Source organism: Diuraphis noxia, unplaced genomic scaffold, assembly GCF_037042655.1.
Source record: "Diuraphis noxia isolate RWA-SAM2 unplaced genomic scaffold, SU_Dnox_SAM2 contig0002, whole genome shotgun sequence".
NCBI lineage: Eukaryota > Metazoa > Arthropoda > Insecta > Hemiptera > Aphididae > Diuraphis > Diuraphis noxia.
The window spans coordinates 8592617-8617597 of NW_028301712.1; the positions used below are offsets into that span (position 1 = coordinate 8592617).

Consider the following 24981-nt stretch of genomic DNA (forward strand, 5'->3'; position numbering starts at 1 on the left):
AGGTTTAAAAATATTTCAACAAAAGTATTTTATAATACCTATTATATAAAAAAAAAATACTAATAATAAAAGTGTTCTCTAGTAAAAACTAAAAAGCATTAAACATTGTTATCCCTGAAGTTTATCCGATTACTTATTCGGAGAATAAGAGACAAGCAATGTTCCTGAATGACTGGTTATGAAAATATTAACTTCAATTTCTTGAAAAAATACGGTCAGGACTAAGGACTACGGATTGAGCATTGATATTTGTTTACTGTTTGTAATAAAGTTATCAACATTTAAATAAAACAAAAGGTCAGGGGTTACCTATAACTTATAAATAAATAAAATCAAATATTCATGTTGATAATAAAAAAATAAAATATTTTATCAGTTGTATAATACAAGATCAATCACGAATAATTAAATATTATATGAGCAATAAGGTACTTCTCAGACCCTATTACCTATAAATGTACATTTATTCATAAATTTAAAATGTTTTGATAATAATACATGTTCGATTTATAGATATGTTTGGTCAAGGAACCACAAAGCAAAGGTTATCGTGATTTATAATTTTAGTAATCATTATTTTAAGTACATATATATTCATATATTTTTACAAAGGGAGTATACGTCATTGTAACAGGACACGCTGTCAAAACAAAAGAGGTTCTCATTATTTTCGCATAATAGAAATGCTAATTTTGAACATAAACTCGGGAAATAAATAAATTAAACTCTCAGTTTGATGGCGGTAACAGCGGTGTCAATATAAATAAAGTATAAAGGGACAGAAGATGACGCGGGTAAAAGAGAAAAAGGGTTGAAACAAGAGTACATTTTTTTTACAAAACCATTTGTTCGGTTTTTGTAAAAATATGGAGCATGGATTTTTTTTTTTTTTTGTTTGGGAAAATAATGTAATAGACAGACAAACAGACATACCCTACCGACGTTACATACATACATTAATACACATATATAATTTACAAATATACACAACACACAATATATTTAATATTATACGTCTATATTATTAAATTAAATGTAAAACAAAACAAGTTAGGAAACCCAACTCTGCGATCGTGCTAAATTTCCGGTTTTTAAACGTATTTTAATACAATTATTATAATTCTGTACACAATTTTAAAATAATTTGATACCCAACGTCCCAACCTAGTATAAGTATTATACTTATGTGTAGAAACGTATATAAGTGAATTATATTAATTTATTAATAATCTAAAAGATAATTTCAAAATTTGTAAAGAACTTATGTACCTATTGGCGGATATACCTATTTTATAATATTGATGATATGATGAATTTACATTAAAAGGACTACAAATGAACATTTGTGGTCTATGTCTTAAAAATGTACAACATGGCAAATTTTATATTCATAATAATCAGTTTCTCTGTAATTTCTTAACTTAGAGTGAATTTACCTCTTAAAAATCAAAGGAAAGAATATTCAAAGGCATCTCAGAGGTTTCGATAGCATTATTATTATTATTAAGTGAGTTGTCATTATTTTAAAATGTACAGTTTAAAATGTATTAGGTAATATGAATGACTTATAACTATTAACGATCTGGAGTATTAAAAACATCTTCGCTATCGGTGTTGATGTATAATACGTTTTTCATATGTTTATCGCAGAAGAATACTAACACAATATTTTAGAGTTAGACATCAATTTTAAAATATTCATCACTAACTTCACAGAACTACTTTCAGAATTATATTCATATATTATATCATTATAACTGTCCAATATATTATATTATGACTGTCCAAGTATGAAATTAAACGAGAACATTTTTAATCAATCAATAAATGACAAACATTTGCACGAGATGTTTTATTTAAAGGAATAAAATAACAATTTATCAGACGAATGAACAAAAATCTTGGCTAATTGCCAATATATTATAAAAAGGAATAAGCAACGAATCAAGAACACACATGAATTATAGAACGATTTAATATACGCATTTTTTTTTAGATATCCAAGGAATGGTTGTATAGAACTGGTTGAATTAATTTGAGTTTATACAAAAAAGGTATAATAAAACGTGAATAAACGTGTTTGAAAATAAACATAAAATACTTTATAGAAAAAAAATTTAAGAATTAGGAAGTTAAAAGAATTATAAATATCATGGTATATGAGTATACAAATACATTTTTGGGAGTTTATTCAGTAATAATTGTACACATCTGAACTGAAAGACTATTATGTACCGAGTTTATAATATAGTTGTGTTCTTTGTAAGACATAGATAAATAGAAGGAAATATAGCTAATTATTTTAATCGTAGTCTATAATCGTATAGAGTGTGAATTTTAAATAGGTAAAATAAAATTGAATTACACAATCGTTGGTATAATAGGGTATATAGGCTGCAAGTAAAATTATTTCAGCATAAGTTCATGAATATAATTTACAAAACCAATAATAGATTAAAAATATTAACATTATTCAGTCTTAGATACCTGATTACTAACTTTAATTGAGGTATAATAATATATACTCAGTGTATAAAAGTTGACTTAAATATGTATAAGTTGTTTAATTTAAGAATAGGCAACAAAAATTTAAAAATATTATTGCATAGATAATAGATATATTTATTTTATTTTTATTTTTAATAAAAATCTAATCATATTTTGTTATGAAATTGAAATTGAATATTAAATACATAAGCAACATCATATTATGAAATATATATTTTTAAATATTAATAGTACCTATAGAGCTTATACTGTGGGCCAATAAATATTTTTTTACAATTCAAATCAATTTAGTTTAATGTCCAGAATATACCAGTTGGTATTGATCTAATATATATGGACCCTTTGATGAACCCATTTATCAGTTTAATTACCGAATTCCAGTTATTGTAACATATGCATGTAATAGTACATATAAATATATTTATTCATGATATCTACAAATTCCAAATTAAAAATTAAAACTTGTTGAAGTTATTTTAAATCTAAAATATTGTATAATATTATTATTTATTAGTATTATATAAAATAATAATTTTGTTTCAGTTTGTATGTACAAATTATTTAATAGAAACTCGTATCATACCATATAGTTATATTATTTGTAAATACAATGCATTTAAAATCGAATATAAAATAATAAACAGTAATAAACATTGTATTAATCAAAGTAAAATTGTAAAAGTAATATATATAATGTTGAACATAATATAAATCAAAACAATAAATACTATCCTAAAAGAATCTAGAATTTAAAATTGCAAAAAGATCAAGTTATCAAAGCATAACTACCTATAACCTGCCTATCAAGTTGGATATTGAATAAAACCAACTAAATTTTATAGGGTGTATCTATAATGGTAACACCAGTTAAATACATGATATGATATACTTATTATGATACCATTTTTACTTGGATATTATTTTGTTCAATAATTGTGATTTATCTATAATAACAATCATGGACAAAAAAAAATGCTAATACATATTCCAGTATAACTGAATTATAGATATTGGTTTAAAGAACATAGGGACCGAAGAGGTAGACAATTAAAATAAAAATGTCTTCACGATGTCTGTTTTACATTTGAATGTCGGTCGATTAAACGTGACATGCAAATTAAACTGAGCTGACTGTACCAGAACCAAAAATGCAAATCGAGTTATTTCCTGCATAGTTATCACGGTGTTTTGGTGCTTCAGAATTGAGGGCAGGGCGTTTTAGAGTGAAGAAGTGCGAGGGGTGAATTTGTAATTGTGTTGGGACTAGGGTTTTGTCCCCGTAAAGGAAAGAGAGGTGAAAAAAGTCCCGGGCATCATTGAACGATGGCGACGATGATGACCCGCAATGAAAAATGATTCGCAGGGGCTGTGCAGACAACATAGAAAGGGAAAGATACAAAGGTCGGTAGATGTCTGACAGGTGGACCTTTTTCAGGACTTTTGGGGTAATAATTGCTTAATTTAAAAACGTCAGTCACCACGATGAAAAATAACCCAATGACAAACAAGACACCACTACTGTTGTATTAGTATAGGTATCCTTTAGAACACTCCTTAATTCGTCTTACATTTTTTTTTTTGCTTTCGACAATATTTGTGTACACTGTATCAAATGTCTGATAAAATATTTTATACATTAAAAATATATATGCGGTACATTTGTAAATTAAAAAACTAGATTAATAAGTGTAAGCACTTATTTTTTATCAAACTACAATTCAAACTGTATTGTAACTAATGCAATTATATTTTAAAAATTTAGCTGAACTTATAATAGTATACAATAGGTATACGTAATAGTCATAATACAAAAGATTTATTAAAATTTAAATGACTAAATTCATACATAGTAATTTTAGATACAAGCCTACATCATTTTAATAATTAAATTAGATACTAAAAAAAAACTATTATTGATAAAAGTTAATATAATAATCTTAGTTTATATTATGATTTGTCGACGTAATGCACAAGCAGTTGTGGCAGCATCGTCGACAGCAAGAAAAAAGTCTATATTATTATTATGATTAATCAGATGAAATTTCTAATTAATTCATTGCATTTAAAAATAATAAATTACCACCATCTAATTAAAATAATAGTGAACTAAAATGGGTTATAGATATACGTACGTCGTGCATGATCCACCAAAATTTAAGTAATAGTCGTTTTAACCAAATAGCATAACAATTTTGGTTTAATTGGTTCAAATTCACAAATAAATAAGAATAAGAATAATATGTTTCAAAATCAAAAGAAAAATGAGATATATGATTATTCTATAGTTATTATAATATTACGTATGACTATGATATACCTACTTTTTGATTAAATATAATAATGTAAAATTTAAAATATAAATAGATTACCATTTGGATATTAATTGTCTATATCAAAATGTATTAAGTTGTTTGTGCTTAGTTTTTATATCGCACGTTTCCAGATGGAATCTATAGAAAGAGATAATGAAACACGTTTTCCAAACACCTGTACAAGTCAAAGATAATTAATCAGAATTTTAAATAACGTAGTCTATATATGAAATTATCTCTTTAAGTGAAGGTTCGCGAACCTTATTTGTGTGAATTTCAATTCCCATCACGCTGATCCAGGAATCACTGTTATTGACGTCGTAATGGAAATCTGATGGATAAAATATCAAACAGGTTTATAGAGAGGAATATAACAGAGCGAGAGGAACAAGTTTGGTCCTAGTCAGTTATTGACCAGGTTGGATATAATATTACACCATGCGAGACCATCCACAAACATGTCGTAACCAACAAAATGGTGCATACATATATAGTGATCCGATAGTTAGGTAATAAAATAATACATACTTCCAATAGCTCAGGAATGGCGGTCGGTCGTGCACACATAGTTTCCGCTTCATTATTGGCGAGCTTGAACCGCTCTTCATTATTATTATTATTATAACTATTATTATAATACACCTGATGATAGCCTTGTTTTTAATTAAAAAATAATAATAAAAATAGTGAAATAAATTGAAACCACTGGGTATAATAACGAGATACAAGAGAGGCAGAGCCCCCTTAGGAACGATAGGAATTCCAACCTGTGTATGATATTGTTGCAGAAGAATGCCGGTAAAATGTCAACGCATACAAGGGTTACTATGCAATATATTGGGCACGGGGAACTTGAATGAAAAAATTCCTACCTAAATTTACTATTTACCAATGCAAAAACTGATAGAAGGGGAAAAATGAGAAAAATATTTTTCGTAATTTTTACTTTTTATTTCAAACATACAATACTGACCAATTCGCCATAGTACATTTTTATTATAATATTTAAAATTATTAAAATTGTGCATTTTTAAAAATAAAAAAAATATATATAAAATGGTAGCATGGTGGGTTGACAATTATCGCAACAAAAAAAAATCGTGATCTTAGATATGAAGCTGATTGAAGACCACAAAAATGTTTTGTTGACATTAAATAGATTTTCATTGTTTACACATAATCGAATGTATTTATTGGGGAGTTGGTTCCCATTTGGCCGATTGGTTCCCATTTGAAAAAGGAATATTATTAGGTAGAGCCCAATTGGTCCCTGTTTGTGTTTAGGAGGTAAAATAGTAAAAATTTAATTTTTAATTTTTAATAATTAATACAAAATATAAACTATAGATAGTATAAAATATAAATATACCTATACACTCTACATGCAGTAAATACAATAAAACGTAAAAAGATTGTTGTATTGGAATTTTAGCAAGTTATTAGTGATACCTCGGTCGATTAAGATAACGGATCGAGATATACGTACTTATATATTACTCATAACTCACTACCAAAAAAAAAAAAAAAAAGATAACCAATACTTAGGGAACTGTATAGGTAGCTGAATATATTGATGAGAAGTTTTTGCAAATTGAATACTTAAAAAGAAGATTTGCTTTAATTTTCCAATCAACGACTTTAAATTGTAATTAGTACCTATTAGAGGTTAAAAACATATAGCTGTCTGTTTACCAATGTAATTTTACACTCTAACTGTTAGTTATAATTCTGCATAAACAGATGTCAAATAGTTTGATAAAGCAATGAATAAACGGGATACTATACTAAACTTTATTGTCTTAAAATATAGAAACATAACAAAAAATACACAATAGTTACATGCAATAAATATAAAAGACATGATAACGATAATCAAAAGTTCATTTTAGAGAAGGTAACAATAGTATAATATAAGAAATAATATTATATTGTTTCTATATTTTATTTTAAATTTCATATTGAAAACTTGGTAAGGCATTTATTATTATTATTAATTACATAGAATAATATAAAACAGTAATTCTAAAAAATATTAAGTTGCTTAGAGAGGAATGATTTACAAAATATATAAAATATTTATTTATTTCTGTACTTATATTTTTATTTGTTTTAACTAATGGATATTAGTTATTAAATTAATTTTAATCACTATTAAATAACAAATTAAAATCATATAAATTAAAGAGTATTTCTCTCTCGACTTTTAAATCCCAATCTCCCTTTGGGATAAATATTTTTTTCAACACAGTAAAAGTTCTAATAACACGTGTAAATATTAATTTAATATCACATTTTAATATTTTATGCAGCAATCGGCCGTAATACAATATAAATATTATATATTTATATTTTATATTATATTAAGTAAGAAAATGAAAAATTGCTAAGTTAAAAAAAATATATGTTGACCAATAAATAAAGTAAGTGATTAAATAATAATTTTATTTATATAATAAGTATATAATATATTTTATTATGTAGATAAACAAACCTTTATAAAAATTAAATGATTTTTTTACTAAAAGGTAACATTATTATTTGAAAATTAAATTTTAACAATTAATAATAAATAACAAATGCAGCTATATGGATTGATAGGTAAGCAACAACAATATAATATAGTTGTGCGAGAGAACAATATAGACTAAAGATTTAAAGAACATTTAAAACATAAGTGAGAAAAGTTAACAGAGGATAAAACTGAAATATAATTTAAAGAACGAAATATTAAAAGGAAAACAAAAAATTAAAAAGGTACTTCTGAAGAAAAAAAAATAGGGAAATCTATTATCAATCTACATTTTAATTCAGTAACTAGATACTCATTAATTATAAAACATAGTAAAAAAAAAAATAAATATTGTTTCTGAATAACACGTATAGTTTATAGATTTTATTTGAACAATATAATATAATACGTAGTGCACCCTTGTTAATAAAAGCCAATAGGTATAGTTTTTATTCACCATCGGCAACACAATGTTTTTGTATGAATCGTATCATATTCATGCAATTCAATTAAAAAAAAATAAATTATAATTTTATATTTCTCTTGGTCTACCAATAATGTATCTTTGAATAGTGCAAACTGATTAAGAGGAACGCGTATAATAAAACATATAAAATATTCAAAATATCTGTATTTGTATATACACACACATTATAAAATATACACTGTACATTAGTTCAACGGTTACTGTTAAATTCAGTGGTATTACACTCTCATAGAATTTGAAAGCAAATTATATAGGTATAAATACGCGTTTGAAGTTTATATAGATTACAAACAGGTGATTGTATGTTGTACTAATTATGAAAAGTTATAATAGTATAGAGTTCATTATTAATACAGTTGATACAAGTTTCAAGCCTAATTATTATTACTGTTTAAATTTAATTAAATTTAAGAGAAAAAAGGCAGATACATAATCAATTAACACTATTAAGACAATAACTTTTCATCAGTTTGAATAACACTAAATAGTTCCATCTGCGCGCACGTATGTTTGTGACAAAGTCCGTCTCATTAGGTCTTATAACACTACTATAGGTAAGAATTTACTAAGATATATATTTAGATTTTCGAGTTATCGAAAACGATAATTTTTAATTAAAAACAAAAATATTCTTTTTTTTCTTAAACACGAAATCTATGCGACTTGCCTTTAGCACATATTAGCATTTAATGCGAACGTACGCGATAGTAGGTACCTATATTATATTAGTGATACCTGGTGGATATACCTACGATACCATTATTATTATTTTAAGTAGAAACACTCGTGTTATTGAAACGGTCGCAACTCCTCGGGATCGTATCGCGATCATCGGGAGGGAAAAAAATAATAAATAAATAGATAGATACGAGGGCTGCGGCAGCAACGGCGCGGCGTGAGAGCGTGCGAGTTTCACGCGACCGCCGTGCTTCGAGTTCGTGACGATGCGACTGCTAAACGAATTAACAAGTATAACACTATATCGGACAAGTTTGCCGCACCGCCGGTGCTATAGTTTCCCACCGCCACCGCCACCGCCGACACCAACAACAGCGGCGGCGGTTGACCCGTCCACCACCGTCGTCACCACCCTGCCGCACCCATCAAACTCGGTACCCTCTCACCACCACCCACCATTGCACTCGCTACCCATCCGCCCCATCACACCCGCTCAACCACCCAACCTACGTATAACACCACCGCATCCATCTCGGCCGTCCGCCCGTACCGCTGGCGTCGCCATGGTGACCGATACTGTTGTACACATCAATATTCTTTCCTGCCGCCGCCGCACGGAGCTTCGCCGACGACGACGACGCCACGCCGCGGGCCCTCCCCTTCTTCACCGCCATCCACCGTCCACCGTCAGATCGTCACACCAACAACACGCCGCCGACACCGGCGTCCCTTCTTTTACTGACTCCGGAATAATGCATAAATTAGTGTAGCGACCAAGACCAGGACACACGCGCGCGCGCTCACGAGGCTTCTGTGTACACAATTTTCTCGAAAATCGTCAAGTTTAAAAAAAATCGCGCTAATTCGTATTATATTCACATTTTTTCCCAGCGCGTGGCACTAGCGCTTGAGACGTCAAGTGTAATTATTAAAACGCGAGTAACTCCTGACGCGATTATAGAAGTACGCCAATTCGGCGGCTGCACTTGGCTAAATTAATTGTTTTATTTTTATTATTATTATTATTTTCATTTTTTTTTTAATCGTACTTTAGACAGGTATATAATCTTATACACGATTTGTCGATAACGAAAGTGCCTATTAACTCGAACGAACACTGCACATATGTACCGCAGTACACAAGTACACACGCAACTTAATTTATACAACTTTATATATATATATATATATATATATAGTACTACATACGTATACGTGTTATACACCATTAGTTCATACCTACGAAAGTTTCAGAGTAATTATTTAACTTCTGATTTAATTTTAAGTTAACGGAGAGGAAATATAGCGACATAAGTAATGCTTATCAGTTAATTCTATTACACGAATACCTATATATAATAACACGATGCTACGAATCCTGGTCGATGTTTTTGGTTCAACTAGGTACTTGAATGATGGATACCACCAATATTAAATATGATAATTTTGTTAGTAAACCCGATTTTTTTTTTCAATCGAAAAGTTGTTATATTTGCTGCAACGAGTACAGTAATTCAACATAAAACTACAAAAATAAATTTTATTGTATTATTAATATTTTTATTTCACTGATTACATTGGATGGTTGGACAACGATTACAATTTTACATTTAATAGTAAAATTATTTTGTTTCTATTGATGCAGAGACCGTAGAGTTCATCGCGTAATGTAAAAATTTGAATAATAAAAGGAATACAAATAATGGGTCATTTACATAAATAGAACAACAGATCTTTTGGGAAGTAACACAAGCAATGTTCATAATTATTATGTCATGTTTATATTATGTAACACAAAATAGTGTATTTACTAGGAAATGTTTCAATGAAAAATGGGGCTTATTATTTATTTTCACGTTTTATCTAAAATTTTGAAATAGGTACCGGCAGATTGTGTTGTTTCTGGTTGTATAGTGTATTGAATATACAACAATTATTTAAAAAAGCTTGACATTTTGTTATTATTATTGAATATCTAGGGATCCACATAATATTATGTACCTACCTAATAAAATTATGGATAATAACTTATTATTAATTTATATATATAAAAAACATCTCGTATTATAATTTATAAGCGGCTAATTTTGACCCATCAATAATTTTAATAAATGGATATGATACTAAAGGCCAAATGGTATAGAATGAAAAGGATCATAGGATTATGATATATACCTTATTACAGTCAAACTTTTGGTTAATCTCTTTAATTCTGCTTCAGAGTTGATTCAGAAAAAATAATCTGCCGTTTATGATACACCAAACACTACTATCATTAGTATTCATTTTTAAAATTAAATCAAAGGTAACAATAATATTCACATTTAACAAATGAAGAAATGCAAAATAATCGACTAATATTATTCTTTAGGGGTACCTAATTTTTAATAATTTATTATTAATAATTAGGGATATACGTTTTGCAGAATGATATAAAATATTTTATTATAAGTATTATATATTTCTGATATTCATCTGATAATATTACTCATAACACAAAGTAAAAACTTATAGGTATTACCATTAATTAATATAATATTATTTTAAACAATAATAATTTTAAAGCCACAGAAGGCTGATGTATGCATTTCCAAATTTAAATTTAAATAATCAATAATTATAAAATAATATGAATATCAAAAATGTATAATAATATCTTACATAGTAATCTATAATAAATATATTTAATCTAATTTTAAGTTTTTTAGTTTAAATTTAATATAACAATTCTTATAACTATTTATAAAAACATCGAAATTTTAGAAATGCTTAAAAATCTGTCATAAAGTAATCGAATAAACTGAAAAATGTAATATAAATTAGCTGTTTTAAATATTAATATATATATATATAATCCATAAAACATATTAGTCTAGTGTTTTTAATATCAATTGTTAAAACTGTTTATTATAGAATAAACAATCTATACACAAAGGCATAATAAGAATATAATGAATATATGTTACAATATATTTAGAAAAATATGAAAAAGGTGAGGGAAGAAACCATCCAGTGATCGCACTTCCTTTTGCTGAAATTTTTATAACAAATGAAAATGAAAATAAAATACAAAATATTATAAATCCGTAAGATATATGAAAAATTTTAATAACTCAGTATAAAATGATGTTGACTAAATAGAATAATAAAATAATACATGAATATGCAATTATAAAAACAAATTATTTAATTATTACACCTAATGCTTTTAACTATTTATTAACCAATTTTATATACCCATTATTCAATTACAAAAAAAAAAAAAAACTCCCTAATAATACTAAATAATATAGGACAGTGTTAAAATTAGATTACTACCTATGGTAAGTCTCCTTGTAACCGTGGCAACAGATTACCAATCTTTGAAAACTTTTAGTGGTGCGAAGAACAAAATTAATGAAAGTGCAAACTCGTGTTTTCACAAAAAACGTCTTTACCAGTTTTTGTATATATTTTAATGTTTTAATATTTTAATGTTATATGAGCATTGTATATATATATATATATATGTATGTATAAAGTTATACTGTCAAATACAAAATTTTAGACTTTTTTTAATTGAAATTATGTTTGTTTTAAATATTCATAAATTTGATTAATATTACACACTAAAAAGTCATATTTAATAATCGATGTTACTCCTATGTTTGAATTTCAATCCACCATAATACATGTTAAATTAAACTTTTTTTTTTTTAATTTTCAGTTTAAATATGTTAACTTATGTTGTACTTATCAAATGTTTAAGCCTCTCGTGTTGAAATTAAAATTTAATAATTTTTTAACTACAAAATAATTTATACGTTTATGTGAAAATATAACTTGAAGTTACAAAAAAATGTGACTCTTATTTTTTATTTGTTTAAGAACAACTTCTGTGGAACCTTTTATTAAACTTCCAAGCATTTTTACTAACAAACAAACATTTTATCAAACATTCGACAAAAACTAAAAATAGTCGAATATTTAAAATGAATGTAAATAATGAATAGTATGGAATATATTTAAATTTGTTCATGTCTAGAAAAAACTGGAATATTACTTTATGAAAACCTCAAAAGGCCTCAATTATTCATATTGGAATTAAAAAAAATATATATATATATTATGGTTGAAAATTGGTTTTTCAACTTTTCTTAATAATGCTCATTTAACATTTTTTTTTTTTTTTTAATTTTCCGACTATTTTTAAAAGTACATTTTTCTTTTATTTACTTAAAATTACAACTAGATCCAATTTGCTACCAGGAACCATCTTTGAAGTTGAAGATCGAAACATATTATACTAATATAAAGTGTATAAATATCAACAAAAAAAAGATTTTAAAACCAAGGGGTACATCTATTGCTCCACTCGAAATTTTAAACGAAGATTATACATTTCAATGAAACTGAGCAGTTATAATTGACTTGGCAATACATACCTATATGCAGGCATATATTTTAAGTAATTAAAATAATTAAAAATAATTTTGGTTAAACCAAACATTGTTATTGAATGCATAATAAAAATTAATTAATATATTGTTTATGATATAATTAAATCAATATAGTTATTAAATAAATTATATTAGTTATTTATCAGTTATATATATATATATTAATACATTAAATTGATATTAACCAGCCGAAACATACAACCTCAAGAGGACTATAAATAGAAGTTTGTCATTTAGCAGAAACTAGGAAGTTCTTAATCTAACTCAATCCGGTTTGGAATTAAGTTTTTAAGACCTAAAAGTGTTAAAACATAATAATATATAGCATAACACTTTTCACACATATCTACCTTAAATAAATCAATCAAGACTCATAGACTTCTTTAAAATTTATGATTTATTATTTTCTTGTTGGTTTAAAAATAATACTTTTTTTTAACGAATTGATCATTTATTTATAATTGTTAATGAAAACTATCTTAAGCAATTATGAAGCGTTTTGACATTTGTACATGGTTATAGTTGAGATTTAGGTTTATAATACATATTTCAAAACTACATCTTAAAATATAAAATAAAAATACATACAATTGATGCAAATAGAACGAATGATACTTATGTAATGTTCAAAAATGCTGTCTAAGTTTTCAAAAAAATTTTCAGAAAATAAAATTAAACTAACGTATTTTTGAACTAATACACAGTTAAGTGTAATAAATCCTTTTAAATTGAAACAAAAGATAAATATTCAATGAGCCATTCAATGCAAATAAATACGTTATTTTTCACTAGTCATGTACAAAATTAAGTTGAGAAATAAAAAGCATTAGTCGTTAAAAATTGCCAAATAATTAAGTGCTCAGTTTTTTTCTCATTTAGCCTTGGCTAATGATTCCTCTTTTTGTGGTCGATTCAAAAGATAAATTAATGATATGCACCGGCAACGTCAGAGAAAAAAATTGGACAAATTACTTGAAAAGGTTTGGAATGGTAAAAAGAGGGAAAAGAATAACTCACAAGGGCAGAGAGAAAAAAGATACACCTCACTCTATCACTAAGTTCGATTGTATTATATATTTGAGAAGAAGGCGAATAAATCAACGTCCCGCGAATGGTGCTGAATAAGTTCTATTTTAAGGAGACCAACGCGAAGAAAGTAAAGGAAACTCATCTTTTTCTTTACGAAACGTTGCAAGAAATAAATTTCACTTTAAAAAGAAAAACAGAGACCGTAAGAATCCGGAAGGGTTGGCATCGAGGGAATTAACAAGATGTATATTATAACAATATATATGTATATAATAAATCGTTTACAATACCTATCTAAAACTAATATTTTTGCATACTACATTGCAGCTTATACAAAATAGGTATTAAATCGACAACTTGAAACTCCATAGACGACCATTTCCAAAAACACAATTTATGTATTTTAGTAACTTCGTAATTTTGCTACTGAATAAAAAAAGATAACCTACACATTTTTACTCGTGTTTGCTTATAATATTCGACCACCAAACAATAGTGTAATACCTAGTTCATACACATTTATCACCTCTGAATGCGTATAAAGAAATATAATCCCCTAATTCGATATATGGATGTACCTTTTGACTGTACTGATTGTTGCATAACTACTTGAGACACTATCGCATTATTGTGGTTCCCACCCCTATGTCCCTCTATCATGATTGCGTCGTTTGCATGGCAAGTTTCTAAATATCCTGTGAAGTAAGACATTTTCACCGTTTGTCCTATATGCGTTATTATTATATATACTTATACAAACTTATTAATTATATAAAATAAGATGTTCAACGTTTTTATGAATGAAAACAGTTAAAAGTAAAAAATAAATAAGTTGTTTGTACTTAACGGACATATTATTATATATACGTACCTACCTACCTATGTATTGCAGTCATATACCTATGATATCTATGTATAAAATAGTAATTCTAAATACAAAATGTTTGATTGACAAAAAATTACTGCTAATATCATTAATGTTACTATTATTTTTTTAAATGAATAAATATTGCGTCGAATAGGTCTACTTAACCTAGAATAGTACTACCTAACGGAATAAAAGGAATAACTATCGAATTTTATTAAATATATCATATTAAATTAATAAGTTATTTTTATTTAATAAAATAAAATGACTATGAAATTGAAAAAGTATACCTAATATTTTATATGTGTTTATTATTCTATATGAATTCTAGTAAGTTGAATTAAATTCGAACTTTCAAAGGGCCATTGAAAGATTATCAGTATTTATTAAAACACTTAGTGTGGTTAGGTTTGTTGATTATGTCACGAATTCTATTTATTTTTTTCAAGTAGAATAACTCAAAGGTTTAGTTAATTTAATTGAAATGGAACACACGTAAATTAATTAACACCATTTACATTAAAAATGTCATAAACGTACACATACACTATTCATTTGAAGTTTAATAATAAGTAAATACAAATAAATCGTTTCTCATCACTTTCATTATAATGGTACCATGAACTTTTTTTTCTTCTTGTGTTTGTGTATTATACATTGTAACATCATAGGGGTATACAAAAAATTAAAAACAAAATTAAATAATACATAAGTACCTATACTAAAATATACATTTAATTTAAATGATTTAAATATTTATTTATTATTAGTTTTTTTTTTTTGAAAAATAATTTTAATAATTTATTGTACACCCGCAAGCCGGAAGGCCTATATACTAATTTTAAAGAAACAGTAATTTGTTACGACCAAGACTTTTTCTCTCTCTAATTCCACATTAACATAATTGTAATACGTTTTTAAAGCAAGTCCTCTGCTCTCTCTCAATCCCTATCTTTTTCTCCCTTCTTTCTCGTTCTTTAGATGAATTTGCGTTTAAACTTTATTAGCCGGAATTTCAGAATTGTTTACTTGGAAGTCCTCCGAAAGGAACAATTTAAATAAAAGCACTCGTAAAATGTAAATGGTTAACAATGGTATAGAGTAAAACATTTATTTGTAGTTTTAAATAATTTTCAACTGTCACAAAAATAGGTATATAAGGATATTTTACAGTTATAATTTTATTAAATAAGATATATTAATTTGTGTATTTTCTTAAGTTATACGCGGTTATACGTCTTATGATATAGAAAACAATTATAAAGCAAATTAAAGGTATAATACAAAGCTTAGCTTCCAATTTCAATCAATATTAATTTATAATTAAATTTATAACCAAGCAATTGAACAAGTAATATCATAAGTCCAATAATAATAAAAGTTGTAAAAAAAAGCATTACATTTTTTTTTTCAAACGATTAATTTCTAATGTAAGAATATGTTTTGGATTTGAAAATACAAATTCATTAAAAACATTTTAAATAACTTAATTCTTTTCTCGCAGTATATTTAATAGAATTTTTAATTAAAAACAATATAAAAGTACACCACTAATTTATTTGGGTTTAATAAAAAGTAGTTGAAAAAAAAGTTATTTTATTTAATGTGACGTAAGTTATAATTACATTATAATACATAGCATAGATACATAGGTAAAACAATTTTATAAGAAATAAACAACAATTTTTTTGTAGAAATATTTGTCTGCAAGGCAAAGTTTTTGTTTTCAAGTGGCCAATTAAACTGTTATAAGAACAGTAGAACATACAGGAACATAATTCTGTAGTAAGTAATATTATGATAACAATATAAATTATATACCTACAGTAAGAGAGCACTTTATTTACTAGAACTTAAGATCCCAGCAATATTTAAAGAATATTTTTTTGTAATTATACTAACTTATTGTTACAAATAAAAATAATAAAAATTGTATTCGTACTATTAATGAGTACCTATATATTTAGTATATTATCTATGTTTCAGTTATATGTTTTTAAGCAATATAAACCAAGTTTGAGCTATAGTTAGTTTAAGAGGATTATGTAAACGTTCACTGTTTGTTTTCTCTCTCTGACTCACGCGCAACACCAACAAGACTCGTTCACACAAAATCATTTTTTTTTTTTAAATGTTTTTGAGTAATATTACAGTAAAATCAACTATTAAAAAACTATATAGAATAATTATTTTTAGGGTAAGAGATATCAATTTGTGTAAATATTTTCTCAAAACAATAAAAAACCATAAATAAAAAAAAATAATACAAATGTATTATTTTTTTATTTTCAAAGTCGAATACAATATCTAATAATAGATCCCTTAAAAATATAATATATACATATGTTTTGTTAATTACAAATACCCACGACTACTATTGATATATTGGGAAACACGTTATTCAACGATTTTAGGTTAAAGCGTTTAATCAATGTTGCATATGGATCTAAGAGAGAAAATAAACATTGTTCTGACATCCTTTTAAATATTATAAAGAAATATAATAACTTTAAATAATCCATTCAAGTGTGTTTTCGAACAAAATATCAATGCAAATATTTTGATTTTACAAGTGTTTTAAATTATACTAACCTGCAAAAATTAAATAGGTACCTACCTAATATAAGTATTAGAACATATTATGTTAACATTATTTGACATTTGTAGTACAAATCACGGAAAGAAAGATATAAGTTTCCATATTGTTGATCTTTCTGGCCTACTTAAATGATTTCCTGGTCTGAAATATTGTCCCAGTTCACCCATGGTGGTCTACATGAATTATTAAATTTAGTATTTAATTGTATACTACAATATTTGCTGATAAATGATAATTATCATCGCTCAAGAGTTATATATCTGCATACGTCGATGATGCGTTCTAGTTTTTAAAAATGGTTTTCTATTAGCCGCAGTAAGTACATTATTTACAGGGATTTTTTAACCTATTTGTTTATTAAAAACGCATTTAATGAAACTATCCTAATCTAAACAAATTTTACCATCGAGACATTTAATATAGGTACAGATAATAGTATGTTAATATTTAAAAATTAATTTGACATAATATTTATTAAATAAAATTGAGCAATTTCTTTTTATACTTTTTATGTCATAATTATAACATCATAAACTTCATGAATAATTATTGGATATATACATGGTCCATGGTGAAAATAATTCCTATATATACGCCACTGGCCTACATGACTGTATTTACATACAATATGTATAAGTATATAGAAGAAAATACAACTACTTATATAAGTTTTTAAATGTTTTCTATATATTATGGGCCTTATCCGACGTAAAATAGTGAAAAATATAGTACCACTGGAATCACACAAAAATACATTTACACGCATTCATACCTACACATCTTGCACGCGCAGCAAAGGCAGTCTGACCTTTTGTATGAAAATTAATTTTCAGGCGATACCGCGTGCCGTCCACTAGACCGTAATATAACCACAAAAGAGAAGATCGGTGCCAGTGCATCGCCCCAACTTTATGTAATAATACAGTAGGGTGATTTTTTGGGGGATTAATAAACTCTATATATATTATATATACAGTGGACAGTGGCTCGACGAACGACTTTTTGTTCTAAAATACGTTTCATAATTCAAACAATACAATATATATAATATACCACATACTATATACGCTAAACACATACCAGTCAAATCCAGACATTATTAAAATATGATGTAGCGCGTGTGTTGTGTTGGAGTCTGTAGTGTAAAAGTACCCGGAGGCGTAGTTGTACGTTTAATTCGGCTAGTGAACGCTCCCTGGTTTTTCGCCAATACCCCCGGAGGCAAACGCGGTTTAATTAGGTTCCGGGGACGATAGTCCGATTGAGAGAGAGAGAGAGAGAGAGAGAGAGAGAGAGAGAAAGATGAATGAAAGAAAGACACGTCACAGCCTAGTCGTCGTCTCCGTGGACGGTTGTGTTTACATTTCATTTCAAACGCCAAGATACCTAAAGACTTACAATATATATACACAGTATACACACACACACACACATATATATATATATATATTATTTTATTTGTAGTTTTATAGAATACTATAAAATAGTTAATAAGTAAAACAATCAAGTGTCACGCAAAAAATACTTATTTTCTAAATTTTATATAAAAAGTAACACCAAATTCCGCAATTCTCAAAGGTTCACGGTTCACAGTATGTTCATTAAAATTCCAACATATGTATAAAATATTATTTACTTAGTAAGAAATCGTATTTGGAAATAATCCAATCATTATAAAAGTCAAACACAATACCTAACTATAAAATACAACTGCAATATAATAGTACCTAAACATGAATAAAAAAAACTAATATGGAAAGCAGACAACAATTTAATTGTACAAACATAATGTAGATAACGATTGATATAACATCTATTAAAATTATTCAATAAAATTATATTTAAATAATAATGTATATTTTTTTAAATAGACTGTGGGATAATAAAGATTAAAAATGTAATAAGATACAAAATAGCAAATTTCATCAAACTGAAGGTAGGTATCTTCTGATTTACTAGTTATACATGGTGAGTCAATAATCGGTTTGAACTTATCCCGAATAAATTATTTAGAAACCAGAAACATAATATAGCATGCAAATAGGTAGGAAGAAGTTATCTACGATTTTAATCACACGACCAAAGCAATATAAATAGGTTAGAACTATAGGTACCGGTATGAACGCTAATCATCCGATTTCCGGGTATCGGATGATTTACACAGATAGAAGAGTAGAGTTCTTACTAGACAGTAAATGATCGAGGTATAGAAAACGTCATTCATAAAAATATTAGTAACTAAAAACGCTTGAATTTGCAAACGTAAGGTGAACAAAATTTAAAAAATAAACAAAAAGTAGGCCTTAATGGGTTAGTCGGACAATTAGTAACGACACTTAACAATAAAAAAAAAAAAATGGACGTTCGTGACTTTTGGCACTTTGGCAACATATAACTGGCCTAACGCTAGCGCTGAGAATATTATACACGAAGTGCAAGTAGGAAATCGCGTGGCCGAAGATTGTGTTTTTTACAAGCTTTTAGGACTAGGTACTATATCTTTAGATCAATAAAATTGTTTTCATTAAAAATATAAAAATAAATATATTATATATATGCATTATAATATCTGAGTTTCGTCTGTGAATGTAAACGTCTAATAAAGATCGCAGAAGAAAAACGGTATTTTTTTACTTAAAAATACTCATTCAGACATTTTGATAAATGAGGTTTGTTTTACTTCTCGTCAGCCGTCGTCATAATTCTAGAAATCGTCTCCACCGAAAACTCACTTTTTTCACCCCTATATACATCGGGACAACCCGTCAGTAATGAAATTTTCACCTCCTTCTCCACGATCTTTATAAGAGGAGAACGAAATCGAAAGAAATTTGCATAATCCTCGACACATTTCACCAGTCACAAAAAAATTAAATATAAATTATACAAAAAAATAAAAAGCTTTTAATTTCTGGCAGTGAAATGTTTAAATTAGATCTAAAAGAGTACAAAAAGGTGATTTATAAATATAGCAAAATAACTAACAGATATTTTTTTTAATATTAAAAATAAATCATGAATACAAAAAAAATAAAAACAAACATAGTACAAAATTTCATGAAAAAATTACCTATATCTTCTCTATATTTTATAAAAATTATTGTTTTATTTATTACTGCTGCTATGTATTTAAATATCTATCTTAATAATAGGAACTAAGAAGGCAACAATAGTGACCAATAAAATGAAAACACCAGAGTTGAGAGTAGGGATGGAATTTTTTTTAATACCTTAATTTATGGTCAGATTTTTTAGAGCTTTATAAATCACAAGTTTATTGCACAATCTGATAACACTTCAAAGATGTATACAAATCTCGTGGCAAATGTTTGTTATGGGTTATTCATCATCGTTAACGCGTTAATAAAATAAACAAATAATACTATAGATTTTTCTCCCCAAGTTACGATAAACAATCAACCAATTTAACATTAAAACTGTTGCATCAAAACAGACTACCATCACATATAATATTATGTTGTATATAAATTGCTTATGAATTAATGAACATTATATTATGACTCACCGTATATCCTCGGGACTGCAACAGTTATAAGTAGCCCAAATACCGGTAACACGACCATTGTGATTCAATTATTTGCACACTATAAACATAAAAATAATTTTACAACATTATTACAAGTCAAATTTAAGTCGGGATAGATGTTTGGAAATAATAAATATTATTTATTTTAATAACAATAATCAAGTATATAGTCGATAATATTGAGTATTATTTCAACATACACTTTTAATTCCTAATCCCAAAACAGAATATTTGTTTGTACTCCATTAAATAAAAGTCCAATTTTTTACAAGTAATTTATGAGTTATTATAACTTATAAGTATTTAATGTTTTGTTGAGCGGTGTGTATTTGTACAACAAGTAAACACCTGACAAAATGTAGGTCCACTATACAACTCCACTAATCATTAAATTATTACTTTATATACCTACTTAAACTAATAAAATACCTGTCCAAAATTTGATTTTCATAGATCGAAATATTCCGAATAATATTTTGTTTTGGAAAATGGTAAATTAACAACGTGCGTTGCCATTCAAAAAGTAAAAACTTAAAATTGTTACTTTTAAACGACTTAAAATTATGTAAGTAAAATAAATATTTTCAAAAACTCTAGTGTATTTTTAAATAATGAGTGCGTTTTCGTTAAATGGATCAATCCATAGTAATAAAACGAAGTAATAAACAACTGTGTATACGTTTATATTATTATAATTTTATTATATTATCTACGCTGTATGAAAATTATAAATTATAAAATATAATATTTAAATAACCAAAATGAGTAGCAATAGAAAAAAATTATTAAAACGACGTGGAATGTAATCATTAGTACCTATCAAAACATTTGTAGCCCATGGCTATACCACCGCAAGTAAAGTATATTTTCAGTATTTTTCATTTCACCTGTTACAAACCTCCCTTGTGCGTCCTCGGGCATTATGTTTTCCATCAGATTTAGCCAACAGCGTTTCATTTAACCCGAAAATACATTACATCCCTCTGCATTGTATTACTCTTTATAAATCTATTTTTATGTGGACTCATTTTACGGATGGTTTTTTTACCTTCATATTTCATGCAGACCTAATGTACATATACATTTTATACAAGTATAAAAAAGTAAAGTATGTACCTAACGTATTAAAATAATAATAATACCACGAGCTCTTCAGAGCAAACTAACATTTATTTAAAGTTTACTTGGAGCGGGAAAGGAAATAAAAACCTATTCAAAAGGTTTTACAATTTTAACGCTACCTAACGTATATTTTATAAGTACCTAGATTTATTAGCTAGGTAATAGGTATTTTACAATATAATATATTATAATTAATATGTATCTAGTATACTTAATAAAATAAATAGTTTTAATATTTTTTTCATTTTATTTATTTTTATTAAATACCTATTATTTTATTGTTCAAATTGAATACATCTAAAGCCAATCTTAGAATCTTTTAAGCTGTTGTCATATCCAAAACATAATATTATCTCGTTTGTTCTGGAATAGAAATCTGTCGGTTAAAATAATGTGACCCTGGTACAGTCTATGTACGTCTGATATGATGAGAATCGAAAGGCTAAGGTCATTACTTACTCAAGTGCCATTCACATTTCTACCTAATCTAACAAAGCCCATCTCTCTCGCCAGCGAATCCTTTACCACAGTTGTCTTCAACCAGCCCATAATCATAATAATCAATTAAGTTATATTAGTGATGTTGTTTTAGTTTGTTTATAAACATATAAACTATATAATTATATAACTATATATAAGGAATATGCATTTATATTGAACCTATCAATTATAGACTATAATATATATAACATGAATTATTTTGAATAGGTAAAAGCGAGTAAAAGCATAATAACACCGATAATAACAATATAGTTAATAAGGTAAAATTTATAGTGAAAATTTAAAGTTTAAAAACACAATTATTTTGTTTATATTCTAGTCTTACAACAGTTTTTAAAAACAATTGATCATCATATACTATGTTATGTATTATAAATATAAATAATAACATAAACGTATTATATAGACATTTATTGTTAACAGTATAAAGCGTAATGACGTACAATATATTTCTACTCGCTAATAACCGATGGACAGTCCCCACCGATCGTAATATGATACTTATGATTATTGTTAGTATAAACAGTATAGGTGTAATATCATATAATATAAATGCTGAATATGCAACATACTATATAGGATCATTTAAAACTTTATTTACATCTCAACTCAAACGCATAAAATATAGACAAACGTTAGAATAATCATAAGTAGGTAGGTACTATACGAACCATTGCCTATATATAATAAATAGGTAACTATAACTTAAATACGAAATAAGATGTGAAGTTAACAATTTAATAGTAAAAATGTATCAACTTTTAATTCTTTTAGTACAATTTGAAACAGAATATTCTTTTTTCAGTTTTTTATACATAGCTTCCTAGTCGAAAATAATAATAAATACAAATACGTGAACTGAACAAAAAATGGAAAAAAATTAGTTTTTATTTGACAAAAACGGCTTATCATATTTAAGGTCTAAAGATTTAAAATCCACTGTAAGTATGTAAAAATAATTTGTCAAAATCATATACAGAAAAATCAATTTATAAGGTACCTAACAGGGAGACGGAAATAGAAGTGTTAAATAAAATACTAAAATGTCGGTACCAAATAATATGCTAAATATAAAAGTAGATACATTAAATTAGGTATATCGTAGGTGTATCCATGATAATGAAAAACGGACAATCTTAAAATTTAAAGACACAATTAAACGAGTGAATTTTATTTTTAAACAGAGAAAATATTTTGTATAATAAATGTGTTCAAAGAAAACTGTTGAAAAAAATATGCATCATAAAAATCTACATCACATCATAAATTGAGGTACATTTTAAGCAACCAAACTCAGTATTATATAGGATAATTAATGTTGTGTCACAAAATATAAAAAGCCAACAATACAGTTATTTACGGTTTTGTATACGTCACAATAAATGTATATAGTAAACAAATCATGTACCTATTGTTTTTAAATAAAAATAAGCCGGATATTCTAGTTGGGCAATTGAAGATTTGAGGGATGACATAATTTAAATGGTAAATGAAACAAATAAAATAAACTTTTAAGGAATTATTTTAGTTAGGTTAACCTTATAAATTATAATTATAACTCTATTTAAATATTTAATTTGAAATACTTTTATCTATTAGTTGAACAACTTTTTTAAATAAAATTTGTTGAGTTTTTGTTAATTTAATTTAAAGGTTTTACTTTTAACTACTCTAACTTACTAAAATCTTTACACAAATCACGCATATATGCATAAAAATATTTTAACTAAACACTGATGAGCTAAATATACACATTTTAGGTAATAACAACTAATTTTTATCGAAACATTTTTGTTTCTTAAACATCGCAATCGTATAAACTATAAGTGATACTTAAAAGAACGTCTTCAATTTCTAAGGAATTTTACATAGACAATTTAAATTAATATAAAAATAAATTTAAATATTTGGTAGATAATTCAACCTAACTTATAAGTGATCTAACGTCAATAATATTTATAGTAGTTGCATAATTACGGAATAAAATAGAAAAATAGTTAATCCAATAGAACACCAAGAAGATATACTATATACTATATATATATATATATATATATAATATACTATATACTATACCTATTGTGTATAGGTATAGTAATGCGGATATATAAGAAACAAAGTGTTCACCAAATAAAAATAATCATTTAACTAGGAAATATTGCTTTATATTTTTTTGATAACTATTTTGCAAAAAATTAAATACAATTTGATTATCGCAAAGATAACGGATTTAAAACGATATTTTTGAAATTTTGTTTGGATTACCATTACCATCAATGAAATAAATTTACACATATATATTGTAATATAAAAATGATAAAATGTTAAAAAATAGATACAATATAATGTAAACGGTTAAAAGTTATTACATTTTAATAAGTA

The 24981-nt window shown here is 26.4% G+C and overlaps 1 protein-coding gene across 2 annotated transcripts in view; it reads right to left on the reverse strand.

Moving 5' to 3' along the window:
- The window catches only part of LOC107163959 (uncharacterized), a 155777-nt gene that overhangs the window by 104430 nt on the left and 26366 nt on the right, over positions 1–24981 (reverse strand). For both annotated transcript variants that reach the window (XM_089219429.1, XM_089219428.1), the window contains exon 2: positions 20956–21034. In XM_089219429.1, the coding sequence (XP_089075555.1) occupies positions 20956–21013 (58 nt within the window). In that variant the 5' untranslated portion in view covers positions 21014–21034. The remainder of the gene's footprint in view (positions 1–20955; positions 21035–24981) is intronic.